The sequence below is a fragment of the Leptodactylus fuscus genome, chromosome 6, assembly GCF_031893055.1.
Source record: "Leptodactylus fuscus isolate aLepFus1 chromosome 6, aLepFus1.hap2, whole genome shotgun sequence".
NCBI classification, from domain to species: domain Eukaryota; kingdom Metazoa; phylum Chordata; class Amphibia; order Anura; family Leptodactylidae; genus Leptodactylus; species Leptodactylus fuscus.
Window position 1 is genome coordinate 60431988 of NC_134270.1, and position 24913 is coordinate 60456900.

The 24913-nt window shown below is 44.0% G+C and overlaps 1 protein-coding gene across 1 annotated transcript in view; it reads left to right on the forward strand.

Annotated features, from left to right (window-relative positions):
- Positions 1-24913, forward strand: part of ESAM (endothelial cell adhesion molecule) — a 69833-nt gene that overhangs the window by 30473 nt on the left and 14447 nt on the right. The window contains exons 2-3 of the mRNA XM_075280090.1: positions 20641-20798; positions 23414-23624. Coding sequence (XP_075136191.1) covers positions 20641-20798; positions 23414-23624 — 369 coding nt within the window. The remainder of the gene's footprint in view (positions 1-20640; positions 20799-23413; positions 23625-24913) is intronic.

A 24913-nucleotide genomic window follows, 5' to 3' on the forward strand; every position in this document is an offset into this window, starting at 1 on the left:
TTGTTTTGTTTTTTCAATAGGCCGTTACCGGCTGGAGTTACTCCAGCCGGTAACAGGCCTATAAAATTACCGATCCTGGCAGGGGCCGGGATCGGTAAGTGACGGTGCGGGCCCCACAAGCACTATCTATGCTCGGGAGTCTTTTCAGACCCCGAATATAACGATCAGAGGCCCGGGAGAGGTAAGGGAACATAAAAAACTGTGTTAGGGTGCATGCACACTACGTAACGCCGGGCGTGTATGAGAGCCGTACACGCCGGCATTACGGCAGACTGCTGAACACTTCCCATTCACTTCAATGGGAGCGCTTGTAACAGCGGCGTTTACGAGCGCTCCCATTGAAGTGAATGGGAAGTGTTCGGCAGTCTGCCGTAATGCCGGCGTGTACGGCTCTCATACACGCCCGGCGTTACGTAGTGTGCATGCACCCTTACTTACCTCTCCAGGCTTCGGGCAGGCTTCGACCTCTTGCGTGAAGTCATATGACCCGCAACACAGGGCCCCAGTCACATGATGTCCCGGAAGATGGCCGACAGCAACAGAGAATGCAGGGGAGTTGGGAGATAGGTAAGTAACAGTAGTTTGTTATGTTTGTATCCCTCTGGGTCTCCGATTATTATACTCTGGGGTCTGAAAAGACCCCAGAGTATAATAATTGTTCATGTGTGTCCACAATGGGACATATTACTGTATACTTGGGCCAGTATGGGGACATAATACTGTGTACTGGGGTCACTATGTGGACATAATACTGTGTGCAGGGGCCAATATTAGCGCTAGGGGTCAGTTGGCTGAGGTCTTCAGCGTCGGTCGGGGGGCATGTCAAAAGTTTGCCACGGGGCCCCGCCATTCCTAGTTACGCAACTGGGTCCAACACTTGAAGCCCCAGTATTTGAAGGGATCACAGCGCTTGTGTGGGTGCCATAACCCCTTCACTACTTGCATTCCATATCATCTGTTCTATAGTGGCCATGCCATGTAATTACACCCTTGGCCTATAGAAGTTAATGGGATGTAATTATATTGCATGGTCACTATAAAACCGTGTAGTGAAGAGGTCACAGCACTTGCACAAACACCCTGGTCCTTTGAAACAGCTGATCAGCAGGGGTCCTGGTAGTTGAACCCCCTCTGATCTCTTATTAATGACCTATCCTTGGGATGGATCATCAGTAGCAAGGAACTGGAATACCTCTATAAAGGGGTTATCCACCTTTTAGAAATTGATGGTCTTTCATGAAATCAATTACATAGGTGGTGGTCTGACTGTCAGGACCCCTGCAGATTAGCGGTTTCTTAGAGCACTTACATACCAGCATTGTTTATATGCTGGACACTGCTCTGTTCACTCACTATATTCTTGGGGTTACTTTAGCTGTATCTCTTAGAAGGCTATGGGATACCACTGCAGCACTTATAAAGGCTGCTATCAAGAATATGCCATAGTGATATAGTTTACACATGGGCCCAAAGGACTTTTGTTACACCAATGTGTATGGTTTTCCTTTTCTCAATGTGTAGGTACCTCCCTGTTATGAGCCATTTCAGGCAAGGAAGAGACTGAGTATAGCGTAGGATAGAAGACTGCAGTCTGTTGCTCCCTGTTATCAACTTTATTTAAGGACAATCATATCTGAGGAAGCTAAAAGCTGTATTAGGCCGGGGCCTCACGGGCTGGAAAAGCCACGATTTGCCCACGGTCAAAACACCACACGAAAAATCGCAGCGTTTTACAGTACTAGCAAATTGAATGATTTTCATGCGAATCCCATGCCCACTTTGTGTTTAAAACCGCAGCACGGACACGCTGCGATTTCCAAAACCGACACGGTTTTGGAAATCGCAGTATGTTAATTATATCTATGGAAACGCCAGCGGCTCTCCTGTAGATATAATTGTAACAGAAAGTCCGCAGAGGAAAACGCTCAAAGCGCTGCGGGAAAACCATTATGTGTTCCCGCGGCGGTTGTTCCCACAGCGCTTTAACGCGCCGTGGGGCCTTAGCCTTAGAGAGCTAACTGGAGTATTGGCCTTATTACACCGGCCAATGCAAACTGAATGGGGAAGTAACAATCTGGATTATCGGCAGCACGGCCCTGACTATGCAGAGTGATGTGTGGCCGATATCTGTATCTTTTATTCTGCATACAAGATGCGATCAGCAGCACTATTAGACAGGGCTAAATTCAGCATGTTGCCAATAATATCCCTGATATCAGATATCTAATAGGACCTAAAGATAGGTTACCAAATATCTGATATCAATTCTTAACAAAATATCTCTTTGTAAGGTCTTGTTCACATTAATGTTAAAAACGGTCATTTTAAAAGCAATGAGAGTGGATGTTTGTAATCACGTCTGTTTTTTCTTTTTTGATGGACAAAAAAACTGTTAAAAAATCCAATCTGCTCTATATTTGACCCAATAAAAATCAATGGATCCATTTACAGATGTAAAATGGCCCATTAAAAGCAAATGCAAAAGAGAACACTCAGCCATCACAAAAACTGGAAAATGGACATGTACATTAGATCTGTCAAAAACGCTAGAGTTGTGTGAATCTGGCCTAAATAGGGAATTTTATCATGTGTAAGAGCAGGCTGGTTGTGTGTAAGCCCCGGTTATCTCTGATGAATGTGAAGTGACTGACTTGTTCTCATATAAATGGAAACTTCTAAAAATATAACTTGTATAAAAGCCCAAACCAAAATCTGAAGGTGATTGTAGAAAAGGAGCGGAGACCCCGCAGAGTAGCCCCCAGAGGACACGACTTGCCTTCCTTCACCCAGCCACCCTGTCTTCTCACATCTTGTAAGAAGAAGCAGGAAAAACTCAAGACAATGCTCAGGAAGGGCAGGAAACATCTGAGGAGCGTCCATGATGGACTCCAGAGACCTGACATCACACAATGCATAACTTTTCCTTCCATTCGGAGACTCCACTCCTTTACCTCACCCTGGGGGGGTCAGTACAGTCAGGGGCGGGGGAAGGGAACACCTTATATTCCTGTTATACTCATTATAACACAAACAAGTTTTCTTTATAAGACATATTATGTCAGGAATAGGGTTTCTGTAGTTTTCGATCTCTGGTTTTAGGGAAGACTGAGTCCACTCACTGACAATAAGCAGGGGCTCTTTCCAGTCCTCACTTGGCACCAAAAGCCAGATGTACATTTGTTGCTTTGTGTTTGCGTTGACATGTTTTTCAGTCGCACTCACTTCCCTATGTGATCCTGGTCATCATTTGAGTTTCCCTCATTCCTAGTTTCCCTATTCTTGACCCTTGTAATGACTACCATGACGTATTTTTGTTATCTGTAGTTCACTATATGGTATAATGAACGGAAGCTGACACTGTTATAAATGACCTACAGAAAATCACTGAGTCCATGAAAGAGCCGGAGCCTCCGCTGTATCCTTACATGGTTGTGAACTTGTCATCTCTTCCTGGGATCTTTTTGTGGAATTTTCCCACTGACTCTAAAGTAACAGTGTGAGAAAAGCAGGACCTTAGAGAAGTTGTCTTAAGATCGGCAGCCGTGAGAATGGCGACTCTATTACCATAGTTACTATGCTTGATCTTATAATCGCTGTCATCTTCATCCCCATATAATTTATGTATTTTATCATTTTTTGACATCCAAAACCTTATCTATCCCAGTTTTTTGGTTTCATCTTCTCCAACCTTGTCATCATAGCATCCTATCCTTCTAGGGCATCTCTTGTTCCTATTTTTTTTTTTGGGGGGGGGGGGAATATACCGACCCACGCCTTCTACACCACACATTTTTATCCTACTGACATCTCTTATTCATTATTGTAAAGGAAGTCTGGACTCTAACCAGAGGTGGATTGGGACCTGAAAATGGCCCTCAAAAAAAATGTAGAAGTGGCCCCATTCTATAAGCAGGCTTGGAGTCAATACAAGTAAACAGGGTAACTTACACAGGACTGGTATCTATCACTCTATATAAAGCAGACATTTCTGTTACACAGGGCTGCCTGCTTTATATAAAGACAGCAGTCCTATGTAAGTAAAGTTATAGGCAGTCGGGTCAGGCTGGCAATTAAACTGTAGGTGCAGCAGCAGCCGCCATTACACTCACAGTCCGTTGACTCCTCTATCTGGAGGGCCTCAGGATTTGGACAAACTCCGGAGGGGCAGGGGGCAGGTGTAATGTAAAAAAAGAAAAAAAATATAACCAGGCGCTCTGGTGTCCGCTGCTGCACCCTGTTCGGTCACACATCATGCTTCAGTCCCCGAAACTCCCCATGTGACTGCTGAGGCCAATCAGCAGCCTCAGAGGTCACTGGAGAGGGACCGGTGACATATGTGAGTGACATGACTTGTCCCTCTTCAGCGACCACCTAATTGGCCTCAGTGGTCATGTGGGGTGCAGGGGGAATGAGACACAGTGTATGACTGAACAGGCTATGGTGTAAGACACAGTAATGCTGGGGATTTTTTTCTTAATGTTACACCTCTTTAAAAATAATGTCTCATAGTGCACACAGTATAATGTCCCACATTGTCCCTCACACAGTAGTGGACCCTTCACACAATATAATGTCTCACAGTAGCCCCTGCAAGTAGTAGAATGTCCCATAGTGTCCCCTTCACACATTATAATGCCCTATAGTGGGCTCTCCACAAAGTATAATGTCTCATAGTGGCCCCTTCCACATACTATAATGTCCTATAGTGGCCCATATGACTGTTCCAAAAATTTCAGGTTAGAAAGAACCCAAAATTTTGGAGGTTCACCACCAAGGAACCATTATTATACCCCGGGGGTCTCTTCAGACCCCAAAGTATGATGAGTAGAGGGTCAGAGGAGGTGATTAACAATAAAAAAAAAATGAAAACAGTGTTATTTACCTCTCCTGGGCTCCAGCACTGGTCCTCCGGCCTCTTTTGGTCTTGGAGACGTCCGGAATGACGTGAGAGACCTCTGAGGCCTGAGAATGGACCTCAGCTGTAACATCAACGTCATGATACAAAACGATGCTGGCGTAACCCAAGTGACCTGTTTTGTCTGAATAAAACCGATGAAGCTCGGGAGGTTCGTCTAACATGGCCTCTGCTCTGAAGGTATAGAGAAAAAGGCTGCCAGGCTTCACCTTGTAGCAATAGTCTGGGTATGGGGACCGTGGGGCCTAGCAGTCCATATTCCAGTAAGCCCACAGGGAATTTTCCAAGTGGTATATATGGCCAGTCCTCACTTACCCTGAACCTAGCATAACAACCAAACCCACAGATAGATCATTTCGGGTCACCATCTTCTAGTGCTTGCCACCCCTCCTCATCACAGGCCTTAGGTTGTTCCCTAACCAATTACAGAATCATTAATGTGAGGTTGAGGAGACGCCTTTTGTAACCATCTCAATATACTCCCAACACCTCCATAGCAGTGTTGTTACCTGAAGGCATCATCCAAATAATTTGCAATTTTTGTTGCTCAATTCTTCAACCTGTTTTGTCAACACCTGGTACAAAAGTCCAACATGTCTTGTATTAGTCTAAAACAAAACAGTTACATTGTAATCATGCTAAGGCGGGGAATGTCAGATATAAAAATACATGTGTAGAGAGTCGCACAGCTACTGTTTACTTAGGTGGAGGTTACATTGTTCTGGTGCAGATGTGCCGCTCTTTTCTCGAGTCTATCAGCCTGAGCACAGCTTCCTGAGAAGATAAGCAGAACTCTGGAGGAAATGTCCTGCTTTAAGGAACAATGTTGAATAATAATATATAGAGTTGTATTATCAGAATGGTCTGCAATGGTGGAGCAATTATATCCCATAAAAGATGTATCATTGTATTATGAAAGGTTCTGCAGGGAAAAATCACAGCGTTTTACAGTAAGGACAAAGTGGAGGGGATTCTAGGGAATGTCTTGTTAATGTGATACGCGCGTATCACATTGAAAGCAATAGGTAAAAAAGCCTCCCATTGATTTCAATTGGTAGCGTGCGTATGCCGGCACCTATAGAAATCAATCCGATCTGTTTTAACGCTGTTCATTCTGAACGAGTTTACGTTCAGAATGAGCGGAGCGTGAACTCAGTGTGAAGGCTCCCAAAGTCATGAGTAGATTTACCAGAAGGAGAACGTTTAAGTACTTCCTATATATTTCCAATTATTTTTTAAGCCACTCCTAACTTTGAAAAAAAAAAAACAAACAAAAAACCCCAGCAAAATCTGCAACAAAAAATGCATTTCTGCGATGTAGGGCCTTAGCCTTAAAAAGCTTCAGTTTATTAAAGGACAAGGAAGAAGGCCTTTATCAAGTCCAGTGCTCTGGAACTCTGGAGTAAAAAAAAGAAAATGGCAAAATAGAGTTTTTACAATTTTCTTGAGGAACTCCAGTTCTCCACAAAAAAATGGCGCTCGGGTATGCTTACTGTGCATGCCCGAGATTTCAATTCCCTACCGCTGAGAATACAGACGCTGGAGGCGGTTACTCGCAGGGAGGAGGAGTAGAACTTATAGAGCACAAGCAATAGAGATGGGCGCGAGGAAGGTATAATGCTGGGAGGGGGGTGCACGGAACGCCCAGGATGCACGGAGGGACTCATTAGCATATCTGTTTTACTGGTAAATCATAAAATTGGGGGGGGGGGGGGTCTTTTCTAAAACGGCTATTCAGGCATATGATTATCTCCAATGACCAAAATCCTTTAAAAAGTCACTAAATTGTCACACTCTCACTCAAGTGGAAAGCTTAGATATTAAAGAATAATAGAAATGGTATCACTTATATATACACGAAATTGATCAAACATTGTGTAACATTTGGTAGATTTAGTATACATTACACCAATATAGACTCCATCCAGCAAAACTGACTTTAAAGGGGACCTTTATTATTATTTATTATTATTTATTTATATAGCACCATTAATTCCGTGGTGCTTTACATTTGGGGGTTACATACAATACACAGAATATACAGGTAGATATAATGCTAACAATGACCGACTGGCACAGTGGGGTAGAGGGCCCTGCCCGCGAGGGCTTACAATCTATGAGGGAAGGGGGGTAGAGACAGAAGGAGAGGGGGAGACTGTACAGATGGTGGTGCGGTGATAGTGTTATTGGAGGTTGTAGGCCTTCCTGAATAGGTGAGTCTTCAGGGCCTTCTTGAATCCTGTGATTGTGGGGGTCAGTCTTATGTGTCTTGGTAAGGAGTTCCAGAATATGGGGGATGCACGGGAGAAATCTTGGAGACGGTTGTGTGAGGAATGGATAAGAGCGGAGTAGGAGGTCATTGGAGGATCTGAGGTTACGTGTGGGCAGGTAGCGGGAGATTAGTTCAGAGATATATGGAGGGGCCAGGTTGTGGATGGCTTTGAATGTTAGTGTTAGTAGCTTGAACTCAATTCGCTGGGCTATAGGTAGCCAGGGGAGGGACTGGCAGAGGGGAGCAGCCGATGAAGATCGGGGCGTGAGGTGGATTAAGCGAGCAGCGCAGTTTAAGGTGGACTGGAGGGGGGCGAGGGTGTTTGCTTGGAGTCCATGGAGAAGGGTGTTGCAGTAGTCTAGGCGGGAGATTATGAGGGCCTGGACGAGCATCTTGGTAGTTTCCTGGGTGAGGAAGGGGCGAATTCGGTGGATGTTCTTGAGCTGGAGGCGGCAGGAGGTGTTGAGGGCTTGAATATGTGGCTTGAAGGATAGGTCAGAGTCCAGGGTTACCCCAAGGCATCGGGCCTGTGGGACAGGGGTAATTGTGGTTCCATTAACTTTGATAGATGGGTTAGGTGGAGGGGCCATACAGGATGGGCTGAAGATGATAAACTCTGTTTTCTCCATGTTGAGTTTGAGAAAGCGGGAGGAGAGGAAGGAGGCTACGGCCGCTAAACAATCTGGAATTCTGGCCAGCAGGGAGGTCATGTCTGGTCCAGAGATGTATATTTGGGTGTCATCGGCATAGCAGTGGTACTGAAAGCCGTGAGTTGGCCCAGGCCAAGGGTGTAGATGGAGAACAGGAGGGGTCCTAGGACGGAGCCTTGGGGGACACCTACAGAGAGAGGGCGTGGTGAGGAGGTGGTGTGCGAGTGGGAGACTCTGAATGTGTGGTCGGTGAGGTATGAGGAGATCCAGGAATGGGCCAGGTATGAGATACCAAGGGATGAGAGAATTTCTAACAGGAGGGAGTGGTCAACTGTGTCAAAGGCAGAGGAGAGGTCGAGGAGGAGGAGGACAGAGTAATGGCACTTGGCTTTGGCGGTTAGCAGGTCGTTAGTGACTTTTGTTAGGGCAGTTTCAGTGGAGTGATGGGGTCTGAAGCCTGACTGTAGTCTGTCAAAGAGCAGGTTGGATGAGAAATAGGAGGAGAGTTCGGAGTGGACATGCTGTTCAAGAAGTTTTGAGGCGTACGGGAGCAGAGAGATGGGACGATAGTTGGCAGGAGAGGACGGGTCGAGGGACCTTTCATCAGATTGGGCACAGGCAGTTCTATATACTGCTGGAAAACCGACAGTGCGCTGAATTCGGAATGCTGTAGGCTTCCCTGATCTGTGCCCCGGGTAAAGAGCTATCGGTGCCGGTACCCTTTACAGTCAGAAGGGCGTTTCTGACAGCCAGTCAGGAACGTCCTTCTCCACAGCAGCGCCTATCGCGCTGTACTGTGTGAGCGGGGAGGAACGCCCCCTCCCCTCCCGCTCACACACTGCAGCACGATAGGCGCTGCTGTGGAGAAGGACGTTCCTGACTGACTGTCAGAAACGCCCTTCTGACTGTAAAGCGCTACGGAACTGGGACCGATAGCGCTTTACCCGGGGCACAGATTGGGAAAGCCGATAGTGCGCTGAATTCAGCGCACTGTCGGCTTTTCAGCAGTATATGGAACTGCCTGTGCCCAATCTGATGAAAGGTCCTCTTTAAGGCTAAGGCCCCACATAGCGAGCCGCAGCATAAAAAGGGCTGCGGCAAAAACCAGGGCAATAACACATTGTGATTTTTCCTGCAGTGCTTTTCACAGAAAGTCCACAGAGGAAACCTCTGTGGACTTTCTGCTTCAATTACACCTATAGTGAAACTGCCAGCATTTCCGTAGGTATAATCGACATACTGCAATTTACAAAACTGTGGCGATTTTGGAAATCACAGCATGTCCACTGTGTGCATTTTCCTGCAATGTCTACATGGGATTCACCACTTTGCAGGGACTGTAAAATGCTGCGTTGTTTTTTTTTTCCTATTCTATAGTGTTTACACAACATGGGGCTCGGCCTAAAGATTTCTTATGATATTTTAGGGCACTGACCACAATTCACTTCATCTGATGAATTGACAGTTGACTCTTCACTGTCTACCATTCTGTGATCACCTTACAATACTGTTTGCACCATGAAATGCATTGCCACCTAATATAGCTTGTTCATAACGTCATACCTCCATTCAGACCCCTCCTCTCCCCCATCCCATGTTTTTTCTCTCTGCATGTGATAGTTATTTCTGGGTAACAATAAGCTGTATCCTCTGATCTTCACTCATTGTGCAGGAAGTAACTCTGTCATATTATACCTTGTGGCAGTGGCATCGCGTTAATGCAGCACAATCTAAAGAAAATAAGCCCTCCACCTCCAGGCTAATGCATTAATGGTAATGGCCAGCTAATGGATGGATGAAAGCTCTGGCCCAGTGCCCAGTGTTGCTGCCCACTGTAGTCAATATAGGTTACCCATAATGAACCCTGAAGTGCACAACATTATAATATTTTATATGAGTCTAAGAGCCCCCACACAGGTCAGAGATGAGTCACTAGGACCCATTTACACACTTTCTGGCTGCTGCAGTAAAACTCTATATTATATTCTTTGCATTCACAATTATATTGTTACATTCCGTTCTATACTCCTGTTGTATCCAGAGCAGTATTCATAATTCTACTGGTACATAATGTTCTAAACCTAAAGTGTACCTTGAAATGTGGGCTCAATGCAAAATCTTTAACATGGCCCCTATCATGTATTGTTTACTATAATGGTATTCCCTTAGGCTAGGTTCACATGGTGGAAATTTAAGAGAAATTCTTCTTCATTTTCCTCCAACGGATTGCCATGACGGAATACCAATACAGCATTTCATCCTGGCTTTCTTCTGCTGTTTAGGTCTGATGAATGGGTCTAATGAGCAAGGACCCCCTAACCGTGGAATCTATGGCTGACTCTATGGCAAGATCAAGCAGGACACTGTTTTTTTTCTGCATCCTGCTACAATCTCTGTCTTCCATTGAAAGCAATGGGAGGTAGATTAGAGGCGGAATCTGCCACAGATTCGGGGACACGTACTGTGTGAATGTACCCTTATACTGTATGGTGGAGGAACTTTTGAGCTCCCCACAAACACCAGGTCCTTGGTGTAGCTGCTACCTCTGAATTTTCTATAGCTACCCCCCTGTTCTAAATCCAATCACTTCCAGAACTGCCTTTACAATTCTCATATCACATCATGTTCCACACTCCAATCTTATCTGAAGCTGTGTTCATATATTCTGGTGCTATATAGTGTTCTATACTTCAGTCACATCCGACTCAGCAAAGGGAGAGGAACCATATTAATTTTAGATGGGTAGTTTCTGAAAGCGCAATTCCTTTTGGATCCACCTACTACAAGGGACTAAACAATGTTCAAATTTTTTGGGTTATTGTATTGTAAATAAGTGTTTTCCATTCAATCACATACAGTTTTGGGGGAAGGGATGTGCAGAGAACTATTCAGACCAGGAAGAAATTTAGTTAAAAGTGTCTGAATTGGAATACAGAATCATACGTTTTATTGCTCTTTATTATCGTTTGTTTGAGGTTGGTGATTGAAGATGACAGATCCTGCCAGGTTACTGGTATTTCAGGGTTACTGATCCTTGAAGTTAGGCTCAAGATGATATTTTGGAATTTATAACTTCTGCGGGTCATACGGTAAACATTATAATAATTCAAGAACATAACAGGAAGTCAGTTGAATGGTTTTCCTGAGGGCGATGTTTCATTTTCCTGCTACGTTTCCTTCTAGAAGATTATGTTTCATATCATTTTCCTGATTAAGGATTTGGTGACATATAGGACATACAGAGGAGCGCTGCTCTTCACCTTCCAGCATCAAGATTGTCACCCTCTGTTCATAGTGCATATTCACAGTATAGACTCCATACGTAATCAGATACAATGTTGGATCAAAGCTTTGGCACGTGTGACTTCCAAGTGAATGGGAAAAATAGAGTGGACTTCTGTATGAATGAAATGACTACTTGGTTTGGACCTGCCAGTGGTGGTGTCAGTTTCTGTTCTTATGTATATGACCAGAGAAGAGGCTTGAGAGAGACTTACCCTTCATTTACAAAGAATATACACTGTCTACCAATAAGTATTTGGACACGTGTGGTAGAATAGAAAAACAACATTTATTCATATTCAATAGTTAGTAGAACCCAGCAGATGTTTCCTTACGGATGGTATTGGTCGACACAATACTCCCAGATGCCTGTTGAATCTCCTGGTGTATGTGAGCCATCGGTTGGGTGTGGTTGTTCCAAATTTCTCTGGCCAGCACCCGTCAGTCTCTAGTATCTCCCAGTTTCGGGAGTCTGCCGACTCGGGGCACATTCTGACAATTACCGTCCAACTTCCACTTTGTAATCACATAGACCACTGTTGATTTTGGGTAATTCAGTTTGCTTGTTACAGTATGTCCCTTAAGGATCGACCATTTCTGTGGTACCCCACAATTACCCCTTTCTTGAAATTGGACAACTCTGCACTTCGTGGCATCTTGCCTGCGACTAATGCCAATGCTGTTTCCTATTTAATGGTGGAAGGTGTGACACCGCAGATATCTTCATTTTCATGGGTGTCCAAATACTTATTGGTAGACAGTGTATTGGTCTATTATCAGGTATCAGGGTTATGATTTCAATATCACCTGTGGTTAATGTTTATAAGGACCTTGGAATATCCTATATGTGAGTTACTATAACTCCACCCTGGTTATATAAGGTGAAGGGCGCAGCCACTTAGAGTAACAGGTGCAGAATTCAGTGCTCAGGTATGTGCACAATGACAGGTTGGGCTCCGCACAGTAAAATGTTCTGGTTATTTCACTGGTGAGACCTGTGAGTCTACAATCTGCCCCTAACAATATTGACCCTAGTAATAATCCTGATATCTGGGATATGACCTCCTTAGTTTCTGTTTGGGAGTATTCTCATGTGAAATTTAGATGTGTTATTCTGCAGTTTGTGAAGCCAATACTAGGAGTGGATTAAAAAAAGAGAAATAAAATACTTTCTTACATACTATCCCTTCCTTTATGAACCATGCCTAGCCCTGGCTTCTAATATGGTACATGGAGAACCACTTTCACCACAAGATGGAAGCGACAATTGTGTAAATTGTCTCTATAATCAGCCCCTTCTTTATTTACAGTATGTATTGTACATATACAAGTAGTATTGTCCAGGAATCTGCCAAACCCAGGACTATTTATCGTCAGGTTGAGAAGAACCGATATGTCCTTGCAGTTTTCAGCAGTTGCACGATTTTGTGGGAGCCGGCTGTAACTATTACTGTCTCTGCCTTCCCGATTGCTGTGTACACAACACTCAATGAGCACTGCATACACAGTTATTGGGATCACCATGATGTAGCTCCCCTCTGACCTCGGCGGTCACATGATCCGCTGGGATCAGAGTGTGTTAGAGTTGCTGGGTCCTACAGGACCCAGCTCAGCTCTATAGTAACAGGAAGGAGGCTGCATTCCTCCTACAACCTGGGGATAGATGTACCAGCCCCAACTACAGGGAAAATCAGTCTCCCACACCAAAAAAAATTGTGATCATATGTCACCAAAGGTCTATTATGGCCTTATGGGGACACAATGTAAATAAATAAATCAATAAATAAATACATAAAATGAATAGAGAAGTAAAAAAAAAAAGAAAATAAAGAAAATAATATGTCATTAAAATTCCCTTATTACAGGTTCTAGCCCCATCTCCAATAACGCCACACAAAATAAAAATTACTGTATTGAAGAGGAAACGCTATTTTAAAAAATCAAAAGCAAAAAACAGACACATTTTCCCGGATTTAAATTAAACTACCTTTTTTTCTAATGAACACGTCAGAATAGCCTTAAGAAAGGCTATTCGTCTCCTACCTTTAGACGTGGTCTCCGCCGCGCTGTTCCGTAGAAATACCGGTTTTAGCAAATGAGCTCTCCGCAGCAATGAGGGCAGGCCCCAGCGCTGAAAGGCCAATGAGGGCATCCCCATTGCTGCCTGAGAGCTCTTTCCTGCGCCGCCTCCTTGTTCTGCAGCAACTCCGCCTCTTCTGGCTTCTCTTGCTCTTGTAGTTCTATAGAGGAGCATAGAGAGGCCACCCCAAATTGGCCCCGGCCAGCTCCTATATTGAACTGCAAGAGCGACTACCCGAAAATGGCCGCTGGCCGGCTCCTGTATTGAACTCCAAGAGTGACTACCCAAAAATGGCCGCTGGCCGGCTCCTGTATTGAACTGCAAGAGCGGCTACCCAAAAATGGCCGCTTGCAGTTCAATACAGGAGCTGGCCGGCGGCCATTTTAGGGTGGCCTCTCTATGCTCCTCTATAGAACTACAAGAGCAAGAGAAGCCAGAAGAGGCGGAGTTGCTGCAGAACAAGGAGACGGCGCAGGAAAGAGCTCTCGGGCAGCAATGGGGACACGCTCATCGGCCTTTCAGTGCTGGGGCCCGCCCCCATTGCTGCGAAGAGCTCATTTTCATACCGGTTAAAACCGTTATTTCTACGGAACGGCGCGGCGGAGACCACGTCTAAAGGTAGGAGACGAATAGCCTTTCTTAAGGCTATTCCGACGTGGTAATTAGAAAAAAAAGTAGTTTAATGGTAGAATCCCTTTAAATTTTTTTTAAAAACATACAAAAATTACAACAAAATAAAAATAAAGCCCTATATGACGAAAAAAGATGCAGAAATTAGTTGAATATTCCTAATGATAAAAATATTATAGCCTCAAAACCGCACATACAAAAAACCTGAAAATGTGTCCAGGGCCTGAACCAGAAATTGGTTTGGTACTTAAGCGGTTAATATTTTTGATATCTTCGTATTCCACTAGGTGAATTCATTTACATAACATAACTTACAGCGGGACAGCACCCAAAATATGGGAATGTCCTGCTCAACCTGGGGCGGCTGAGGGGGCCTCGGCAACCATAGGGCCTGGTGCAGCTTCACTGTTGGCCATATGGTTAAAGCGTTCCTGCTGCCATTTATTTGGTTTAGTTAAAAACTGAACAATTTGGAATATTCGGGTCAAACTTGGCTCATGAGGAATCAGTACGCCCATCTCCACTTGCCATCTAGCCATCATGATTGTTTATAAATATCTGTCTGTGTGAGAATAAAATTGAGGTCAGTTTGGATACCGCACCTCAGTGTCTGTGTTGTGTTCTGTGATCTCCAGAATGTTTGTATGTAGGGGAAGATAGCTGAAATAGCTTGGCTGATTTCACCCACAAGCGTGGCCACCAATTGCCTGGCAGCACCTGCACTTGCCATTGCTTATAATGCGAAGTACTGGTGTGTTCCAGCAATAAGTGGTAATCGCATGCAGTTAGGTGAAACGTCATGCAGCTTCTTATACAACATAAAATATGCAGGCTATTGGAAATATATTGTACTGTCTAGCCCAGGGGTAGGGAACGTACGGCTCTCCAGCTGTTGCAAAACTACAACTCCCAGCATGCATACTGGCTCTGCTGTTCTGGGAACTCCCATGGAAGTGAATGGAGCATGCTAGGAGTTGTAGTTTCACAGCAGCTGGAGAGCCAAAGGTTCCCTACCCCTGGTCTAGCCCAATGCAACAAGCATTGATCAATGTGTTTATCATTGATTAACAATTGTTCTGGTTGGGATTAGCTAGTGTACGGCTGAGGCTCCACATTGCGGAAATGCAGCTTTTTTGTTGTTGTTGTAGATTTTGTTGCGGTGTTTTGAGCCAAAGCCAGGAGCATATTGAGCAGAAGGTAGAAATACTTCCCACATCTTGGCCTTGGCTCATAAAAATGCAGCAAAAGCTGCTTTTTTGGAACTTGGGGCCTTAGCATAAATATAACTTTTACTTGTGAACCCTTCTACTTCGCCTTAGTAGCACTTATAGGTGACAGATGTAGTTAACCTGAACTTCTGCAGTTGGCTAAACTGCTGCAGCGTGGTATCTTATCACAGGAGACAACAAGAAATAATGAAAACTTATTTAAGGCTGGGGCCCCACATGGTGCCAACGCTGCGGTTTGTCCACAGCAGAAACGCCGCAGAAAAAAAAACAAGTTTACAGTCACCTTGCAAAAAAATACGGAAATCACACCAAATCAGTTATACCTATGGAAACGCCGGTATAATTGAAACAGAAAAACCTCAGAGGAAACCTTTGCGGACTATGGAAACTGCTGCGGGAAAAACTATGATGTGTTTTTCCCACAGCGCTTTTATGCTGAAGCCCGCTACATGGGGCCTTTGCCTAAAAGAAGTTTTTAAATGACTTTGCTTAATGTTGATATCAGACTGTAGCAGTTTAACCTATTGCAGTTTGGGTTAACTCTACATCTAATAAAGGCCTGTATACAGTATGCTACTGTTCCCTTCCCTGATGCATCTACAAGCATACTGGATGCTGTTGCATTCCTGCTGATTGGTTTGTCAGTGTCGGTCAAGCCTGGATACGTCCCCTCACGCGGTGAAGGTTAAATACCGTAAATTGTGCGCTGCAGCCACTTCTGTGCGTCCAGGCAGAATAAGCTCCTTTCCTCGGTGGTTGCTTAATCATCTTGATGGGACTTTTGGAGCGGAGCGTCTTAGTGCTGGCGGCTGTGCGCACTGCTCACGGTCCTGTCTTTTCTCTTACTGTCATAATCCGAAATTACAGATGTGAAAAGATTTAATAAGAATAATCATTTGCTCCCATTTGCTACTGGCCACATTAGAGGAAGATGTCTTGTGTATCCCGTAGCAGATATTTAATGAGACGTTCATTTTTTGTTTATTCTATAAAGGTTTCAACTCTGATTCTTTATTCTACTATGTCTACTGCAATAATGGCACATACACCACAGAGAAATCTCCACTCACCTCTAGTGCATGGATAGGCAGCATTCTCAGTGATAACACTACTGATCTTTACTGAATGGATAGGGTTCATTTTAAGGGCTGGTTGAAACCAGGCAGACATCTGGCGGGCACATTATCTTCTATGGGGTCTGTGGCTTTCTATGGGTAACCGCTTTTTAAGCGCATAGAGTTTCCATTTTTTGATTCCCAAAGAACAGAAACGGAAATGCTAGTGTGAACCTGGCGTCAGTGATGTCACTGCTGATCTCTAGTGAATGGATAGCCTGCATCCTTAGTGATGTCACCCCTGTTCTGTAGTGAATTGAAAAGCAGCATTCCCAGTGATGTCACTGCTGATGTCTAGTGAATTTTTCAATATTACATAAATGTTCATGCACCATCAGATAATCCATTACATTATACATAGTACAACAATTTGCTGCAAATAATCTGTTAGACAATCTTTATAGGATTCTATAAACTCAGCGGAGAAGTCCTCTTATCTTAGTACATATTACATATTTATATACGTTTATGACTTCCTATACTACTGTACCGAATTACTCACAGATTAGAAGATCATTGAACCTCATCTGCCAAGTGGATGCCCAAACACTCAGTCTGTCCAAGTTGGCCTGTAACCTATGTACATCCACCATAGACTGCATTGTAGTATATAGCATGGTATCTGCAAAAATAGAGACAGTGGGGGGAATTTACACCAGTCTTAATTCATTCCCAGCTAGGCGCATGACTTGCTAGAATTAGTAAGAAGCTCCAGCCTCTTAGTAATTCTAGCACCTGGTTGCAGATCCTTGACTGGATATGTGATATAACTAACGCTAGTTTTCTGGCGTGAATTATAGTAAATCTGGTGGACTGGGTCATCTCCAGCCCAGTAGATTCCTGCCCCGGTCTGCCCACTGTGCCCACTGTTTAAAAATAGAGGCGAGTGGGGAAGAGATTCAGAGATGTCACTTTCCACGCAAATCCACATTAGTAAATGGCCAGTGATATTAATTTAATCTTCCATATCATTAATAAATACATGAAATAACAACAGACTCAGCAAGAACGCGGTGGAAAGGGGGGCACTTATAACAGAGGACCAGTCTGAGTAGCAGTCATTGACCACAACTCCCTGGATACGATCATTTAATCGGTTTTCAATCCATTTGCAAACTATATTTTCTAATCCAATAGATTTGATTTTACCTATTGAGTGTCTATGAGGGTCGTCAGGTATTATATTATATACTATTTTCTACTGCAACACTTTAACAGTTAAATAGTTCACGTTCTGTACATTCCAGCAGCAGATTAGTCTATTTAGGTTAATTATTGATTCCTAGTTGCTTTAGTTACTGAGAGGGAGGCGCTTTTAGCTGACCAATTATGCTATTATTATGGTGACGGATGAGTGTTATACCCCCGACAGGTGTCATTATGTGTGGAATGTGTATGATTAGGACAAATGGCTGGTGCAGTGACAATAATTGTATCCTTAGGATAGTTTGCTATGCACTACAAGGCCACATGTTCTGTGAGATTTGAGTAATGCTTGAGGCTATTATTTACTAGTAAAAGGGTGCACTGTACACCCCTGCAATCTCATAGACAATTTTTGATGCAAACAGGAACAGTCTTTAGGAGAGATACACAGCTTGGTGGCAGGGGCATTACTACCGGGGTAACAGCTGTAGCTGATGCCACAGGGCCCCTGACATTTGGGGGCCTGGCATCAGCCACTACTGCTGCAGATTTTTCTTTTTTTGTTAATAGGCCATTACCTGCTGGAGTAGCAGGCCCTATTTACTTACCGATCCTGGCTCCTGCTCATGGCCACCGATGCTTCCCCTTCTATTTTTCAGTCCCCGAGTATAATGTGTGGAAACCCAGGGAAGGTGAGGGAACATAAAAAACTGTTACTTACCTCTCCTGGCTCCGGAAGGCTTCAGGCCTACTTGTGTGACGTCCCAGACTTCTGAAAAGACCCCATAGTATAATAATTGTCCATGGGTGTCCACAATGGGGAACAATAGTGTGTGCAGGGGGCTACTATGGGGCATAATACTGTGTGCAAGGGCCACTATAGGGCATAATACAGTGTAAAGGGGCCACTATGGGGCATAAAGCATGTTGGGGTGGGGCCCATGTTGCCACGAGGCCCCACCATTCTTAGTTAAGCCACTGCTTGATGGTTACCTCTAGTGTGCACAGTCTCCAGTGAGACCTTATAATTAGATTGTGCCCTAAATGACTGATGGCTATTCCCTGAATCTGCTTTGGCACTATGTTTATAAGGAAGTGAAGCACAGGACCCTCATAAAGGCCCTTTCTGACTGCAACCTCCTCCTGCAGGATAACAGTCCCGGCAGTGGCGTAACTAGGAATGGCGGGGCCCCGTGGCGAACTTTTGACATGGGGCCCCCCCTCCCCAAACCGATGCCGAAGACCTCGACTGACCCCCTCCTCCGCACTCTATTATGTCCCTTAGTAAGCCCTGCACACAGTATTATCCCCAATAGTGTCCCCTGCACACACAGTATTAACCCCTATAGTGTCCCCTGCACACACAGTATTAACCCCTATAGTGTCCCCTGCACACACAGTATTAACCCCTATAGTGTCCCCTGCACACACAGTATTAACCCCTATAGTGTCCCCTGCACACACAGTATTAACCCCTATAGTGTCCCCTGCACACACAGTATTAACCCCTATAGTATCCAATGCACACACAGTATTAACCCCTATAGTATCCAATGCACACACAGTATTAACCCCTATAGTGTCCAATGCACACACAGTATTAACCCCTATAGTGTCCAATGCACACACAGTATTAACCCCTATAGTGTCCAATGCACACAGTATTAACCCCTATAGTGTCCCCTGCACACACAGTATTATTAACCCCTATAGTGTCCAATGCACACACAGTATTAACCCCTATAGTGTCCCCTGCACACACAGTATTATCCCCCATAGTGTCCCCATATGTCCCACTGTGGACACCTATAAACATTTATTATACTCTGGGGTCTGAAAAGACCCCAGAGTATAATAATCGGAGACCCGGGGGATTAAAACCATTAAAAGAACAGAGACAGTTGCTTACCTGTTCCTGTCAGCTGTCCTGTCCGCTCTTGTCCAGCTTTAATGACGTCAGGCGTCACATGACCCGGGAAGCTGGCCTGGGTCATGTGACGTCAGAGACGTCAGACATGAATGACGGAGGCCTGGCAGGATCGTGGAGAGGTAAGTAACACTGTTTTTTATGTTACCTTACCCCTCCCGGTGCGCCGATCATTATACTCGGGGGTCTGCAAAGACCCCCGAGTATAATGATAGCCTCTGTGGGCCCCGCGGTGTCACTTGCCGATCCCGGCCCAGCCAGGATTGGCAAGTGAATAGGGCCCGTAACGGACTTTAAAAAAAAAAAAAAACGCAGCGGTAGCGGCTGTCACCGGGCCCCCTAATGGCCCGGGCCCTGTGGCAGCTGCTACTGCTGCTACCACGGTAGTTACGCCATAGAGTCCCGGAACAATGGGGGAATTTACTATTCCCTCCACACCAGGGACAAAGATTTGCCATTTCCCACTTTTTGGGCCATTCTTACTGCTTTTTTGTGATAGTAGGCAAGCGGGGCTGAAAGCAATGTCCGTGCCACTATTGTAATTTGTGTAGATTTCCTATCTGGTGCAGGGGAGTGTGCCAGAATTATTAAGAGTCTGGTGCTTCTTGATAATTCAGGCACAGTTGGCAAATGTTGAGGACTTCATTAAGACTGGCATACAGAACACTAGTCTTAATAAATTTCCCCTAATGTGTTTGGTGTCATCAACCAACACAGAAATGGTAACACCACACAATTAACATTTCTAGTCTACACAACAAAGGGTGCCCAGCTCTGTAGGTGCAATTGGCAAAAATAAAGTAATTTAGTTTCAGCTTTAAAATATAATGACACTTGAAGAAGTGGTTCTGCTTTATTACAGTACATTATAATACAACATACCATTTTAATTTGTACAGGAGTGTAGATGGATACTTAGAGATCATTGCATAGGTATCTGATGTGAAATGCAAACCAATAGAACAATAAAGTATTGATTACTTTTATTTGGCCCTTCTATCAGTTCCGGTTGTCTAGTGACTACTTGTGTATTTTATGTGACCACCACCTGAGTGTATGTGGCTATATAGTCTGAATATGTTCCAAACTGGTCACTGTACAGTAGACTGCCTTTTCACACGGCACACACTTGCCTTAAGTCAACGTATTTAGAAAGCAGGAGCATCATGGTAAAAATATACATTGCTATATGTGTACTAAGGGGAAGATTCATCGTGTATGTTCTGTGTATGAGGGTTCTACTGAACTGTATCCCATACATTGGGCAAACTGTGCAACAGATTTCCTATGCTTTTTTTAAATTACTTTTGTCAATAAAATAAATTTTGTCCGACTTGTTACTTCTCCATTTACACTGATTGGTAACATAGAAATGTTTCTCTCTGTGCTGACAGAACGTTCCCTGGCACTGCTGGAAGTTCATGTGGAGCAGAAATCGGTGACAGTGATACAAGGTCAAAATGTTACACTCCCTGTCTGGTATTCAAGCAGCTCAAATGAAAAACCATATATCACCTGGACCATCGAGAGAGCCCTGGAGGATCAGACACAGGTATAATGTCATAAAGTAACTAGTACTAGAGACTAGAGATGAGCGAACGGCGTTCGATCAAATTGATATTCGATCGAATATCAGGCCGTTCGAGGTGTTCGATTCCAATCGAACACCAGGTGGCAAACTCACAAAAAATTTGATTCCCCTCCCACCTTCTCTGGCACTTTTTTTGCACCAATAACTGCGCAGGGGAGGAGGGACAGGAACTAAAACAACATAGGCAATGAAAAAAAATCGGAAAAAAGAATTGGCGGCTGGAAACAGATAACCTCCAATTTAGATGAATGGTGGATTTACCATTTGACTAATTTGGGACTGTGAACTATATGAATGTGAGACAGGGACAGATCTACAGGGGGGGTTAGCTAGGGATAACCTTTATTTAGGGGGGAATGTCACTCACACAACTCTTTGGGGCTCTATCTTGTCGGGATCCCTGTCAGCTTGCGATATGCGCGAGCTGACTTTTTCCCATAGGAATACATTGGCCAGCATTGATTGCCTGAATACCCGTACACTGGCCAATCAACGGTGGTCAAATCAAAACAAATCAAATCAAAAAAGCTTTATTGGCACGTCCGAATAGATATTTGGCATTGCCAAAGCTAGTAAAGTGGGGGGGGGGGAGTTGGACTCGGGTGGGTGAGTGGTGGGGGTGGGGTGGATGGTTTGGGGTATAACAGTCCATGGAGTCTCATCTTCTTCTTCGTTGGTGACCGTTATATGGGGAGGTGGGGTGGTGGTCCATGCATTCCTATAGTGAGATATAGCAGAGCCCGTGTGGTTAGCCCGACTACTCCAGACACCGGAGATGAAAGAGCTCTGCACTACACCCAACCATCCCTCCAGCTACTCCTCCTGTACTAACACAACTAGCTCAGCTTGGCTATTCCTTAGTACTACTAACACGCTCAGCTCGGCTATTCCTTAGTGTAATAGCCCAGCTGAGCATGTTAGTAGTACTAAGGAATAGCCCAGCTGAGCGTGTTAGTACTACAAACCCCAAACACCCCCCCAACACCCCCGGTGTCCGCTTACCTGCAGCTCCCTGTTCTTGGTCCACTTCGGTCCATGGTCCGGGTTTCAGAGCGCCCTGCCCCCCTCTCCCCGACTAGTATTATAGAGAAGGTGGGGCTTAGGAGAGTGTGGGTGGGTACTGGGTGGGGAGACTCCCCGCCCACACTCTCCTAAGCCCCACCCCTCTCCGACTAGTATTATAGAGAAGGCGGCCGTAGACTGGCCAATCAACGCTGGTCAATGCATTCCTATGCGAAAATGTCAGCTCTGACATATCGCAAGCTGACAGGGATCCCGACATAATAAAAGTACTTGATGCCCGCACACATGCTTCCACTGCTGTCCCAGTTGCTTTCCAGGGTGTTGGCATCATTTCCTGGGGTGTGATAGTGGACTTGGTGACCCTTCTGAGTCGAATGGTCTCCCATAGACTATAATGGGCTTCGATATTCGATCGAATAGTCGAATATTGAGTGGCTATTCGAATCGAATCTCAAACATTTTACTGTTCGATCATCTCTACTAGAGACCACTCTACTGCTCCTGTGTATGAGAATATACATATTGCAATACTGGCCACTGCATACAAAACTATCACTAATATGCACACTTGCTCTGCTGTTCTTGGAACTCCTATGAAAGTGAATGGAGTGTGCTGGAAGTCGTAGTATCCTATGAGTTGACCCTTGAATGTACTTATTATACATATTGTCCCTATGTATAAGAATATAGCCATTATAATGCTGTCCCTATGTATAACTGCTATAATACATCTCATGTGTGCAATAATATAACTGCTGTAATACTTCCCTTAGGTACATGAATATAATTACTATAATATTGACTATTAAGTTTCAGAATATAGCTTCTATAATGCCACACACTTTGTACAAGACTCTAACTACTAGAATACTGCTCACTATGTACAAGTATGTAACTGCTAGAATACTGCCACCTCTGTACAAGAATATAACTACTATAATACTGTCCCGTGTACAAGAATATAACTACTATAATACTGTCCCGTGTACAAGAAAATAACTACTATAATGCTATCCCCAGTGTATAAGAATATAACTATTATAATTTTGTGCATGCAGAAAATCCTGCCCCCTTTGTACAAGAATACACTGTAAATACTATAATCTCCCTATGTACACATATATAGCTACTATAATACTGCTCCCCATGCACAAGAACTTAACTTATTATATTACCCCTATGAACAAAAATATAAGCACTGTAATACTGTCCCTATGTATAAGAGTATAACCACTATAATACTGTCCCCTATGTAGAGGAGTATAACTACTATAATACAGTCCTCTTTGTACAAGAATATATCTATTATAATACCGTCCCCTATGTACAAGAATATATATACTAATATACTGTTTCCTATGTACAAGAATATATCTACTATAATACTGCCTCCTATGTGTAAGACTATAACTTCTATAATACCACATCCTTTTCTGTTAATATAACTACTATATTACTTTTCCATATGTACAAAAATATAACTGCTATATTACTTCTCCTTAGGGAAAATAATATTGATTTGACCCTTTTCTCTGTTATATTTTCACATGCAGATCATGACGTACATAGATGGAGAAACCAATATTGTGGAAGGTTTTAATGGCCGATTAAATTTTGTGTATAAGATGCCGGCAAAAAACATCTCGGTTGTAATTAATAAGACCCAGGCCTCAGACTCTGGACAATATCGCTGCTATGTAAATGTGCCAAAAGATCAACATATAGGCAGCAGTAACATCGGGGTGATTGATGTGTCCATCCTTGGTGAGTGCACAATGCTACTATGGGTCAGAGCAGTTTGGAGGAATGTAGTGTTAATAATAATGTGCTATGTACAATGAGGGCAGCTCAGGATGTGAATGGTTGTGTGAAGGGTGGGACGGTCTGCAGATATCATTATCATCAGACAATGCAGCAATAAATGGAGAAATGTACGGGGGAGGGGAACGGGCCACAAAACACAGTAACTGATGTTGTTTATAGAGTTTGTTATGTAGGAAAAAAATGCAACTCCACCCAGAGCTAAAATTCAGTTGTACAAGATTCCTGCCCCTCAAATTATACTTAACATGGCCATGGGGTGTATAGGGAACTCAGCTTTTAAGTAATGGTGGTCTAAATGACCAGAGAGAAACTGGAGCCAAAAGGGTTTTGGCACTTCCATGACATTACAACATTTTTGTAATAGGAATGTCCTCACGAGAGTACCAGCGGCAGTCAGAGCCTCCAAACCATTACAAACCACCAGCCACAGTCAGTGTGGTCATACCTCCCTAGGCATTGCCATCTCTCTTACAGTAGGAGTCACACTCATCGCCTCCATTATATTATTACATCCTCAGCTAGGACCTCCATAATATTACCAGTCACAAGCAGTACCTGCATATGTACAACAGGGATCGCCTCCAGTTTGGGATTATTAAGCAGGAGCAGATTAAGGCTACCATGGGCTAAAGGCTGTATGAAGTTGTATCACCCCTCACCCGCCAGTTTATACCTTTTAAGCTGAAGCCCCATGCAGCATTTTTGTGGTTGTGGAAACACCAAGGCAAAAAATACTGCAATTTACTGTACCTGCAAAGTGGATTGGATTCTGGCTAATGCCATCCACACATTGCAGAAAAAATCCGCAGTGCAAAAGCTGCATTTTCAAAAATACCCGCATTTTGAAAATCGCAGCATGTCAATGTTACCTGCGAAAATGCTGCTCTTTACCTAACGGTATAATGGAAACAACAGAGAGTCTGCAGCGAAAAACTTAGAAAAGAGAAGACAAAAAATAAAACAGAAAGAAATCTGAAGGGTCTTTCCATTTTTAATGTAACACTGAACTCAATGATGATGGCTAGAAACAGATAGTCCTCTGTTTGTGTCCATCAATCCATCATCCATCCATTATTCTGATCCTTTGATGGAACCTAAAGATGGTGGTGTGAAACCACACTGGAAGAAACAGTACTGTGCACTGCCAATATACACAAGATAAAGACATGATGCTGTCCAGTGCCCAAATATATGGGATAAGAGAAGATGTAGTATGGGGTGCCTACATA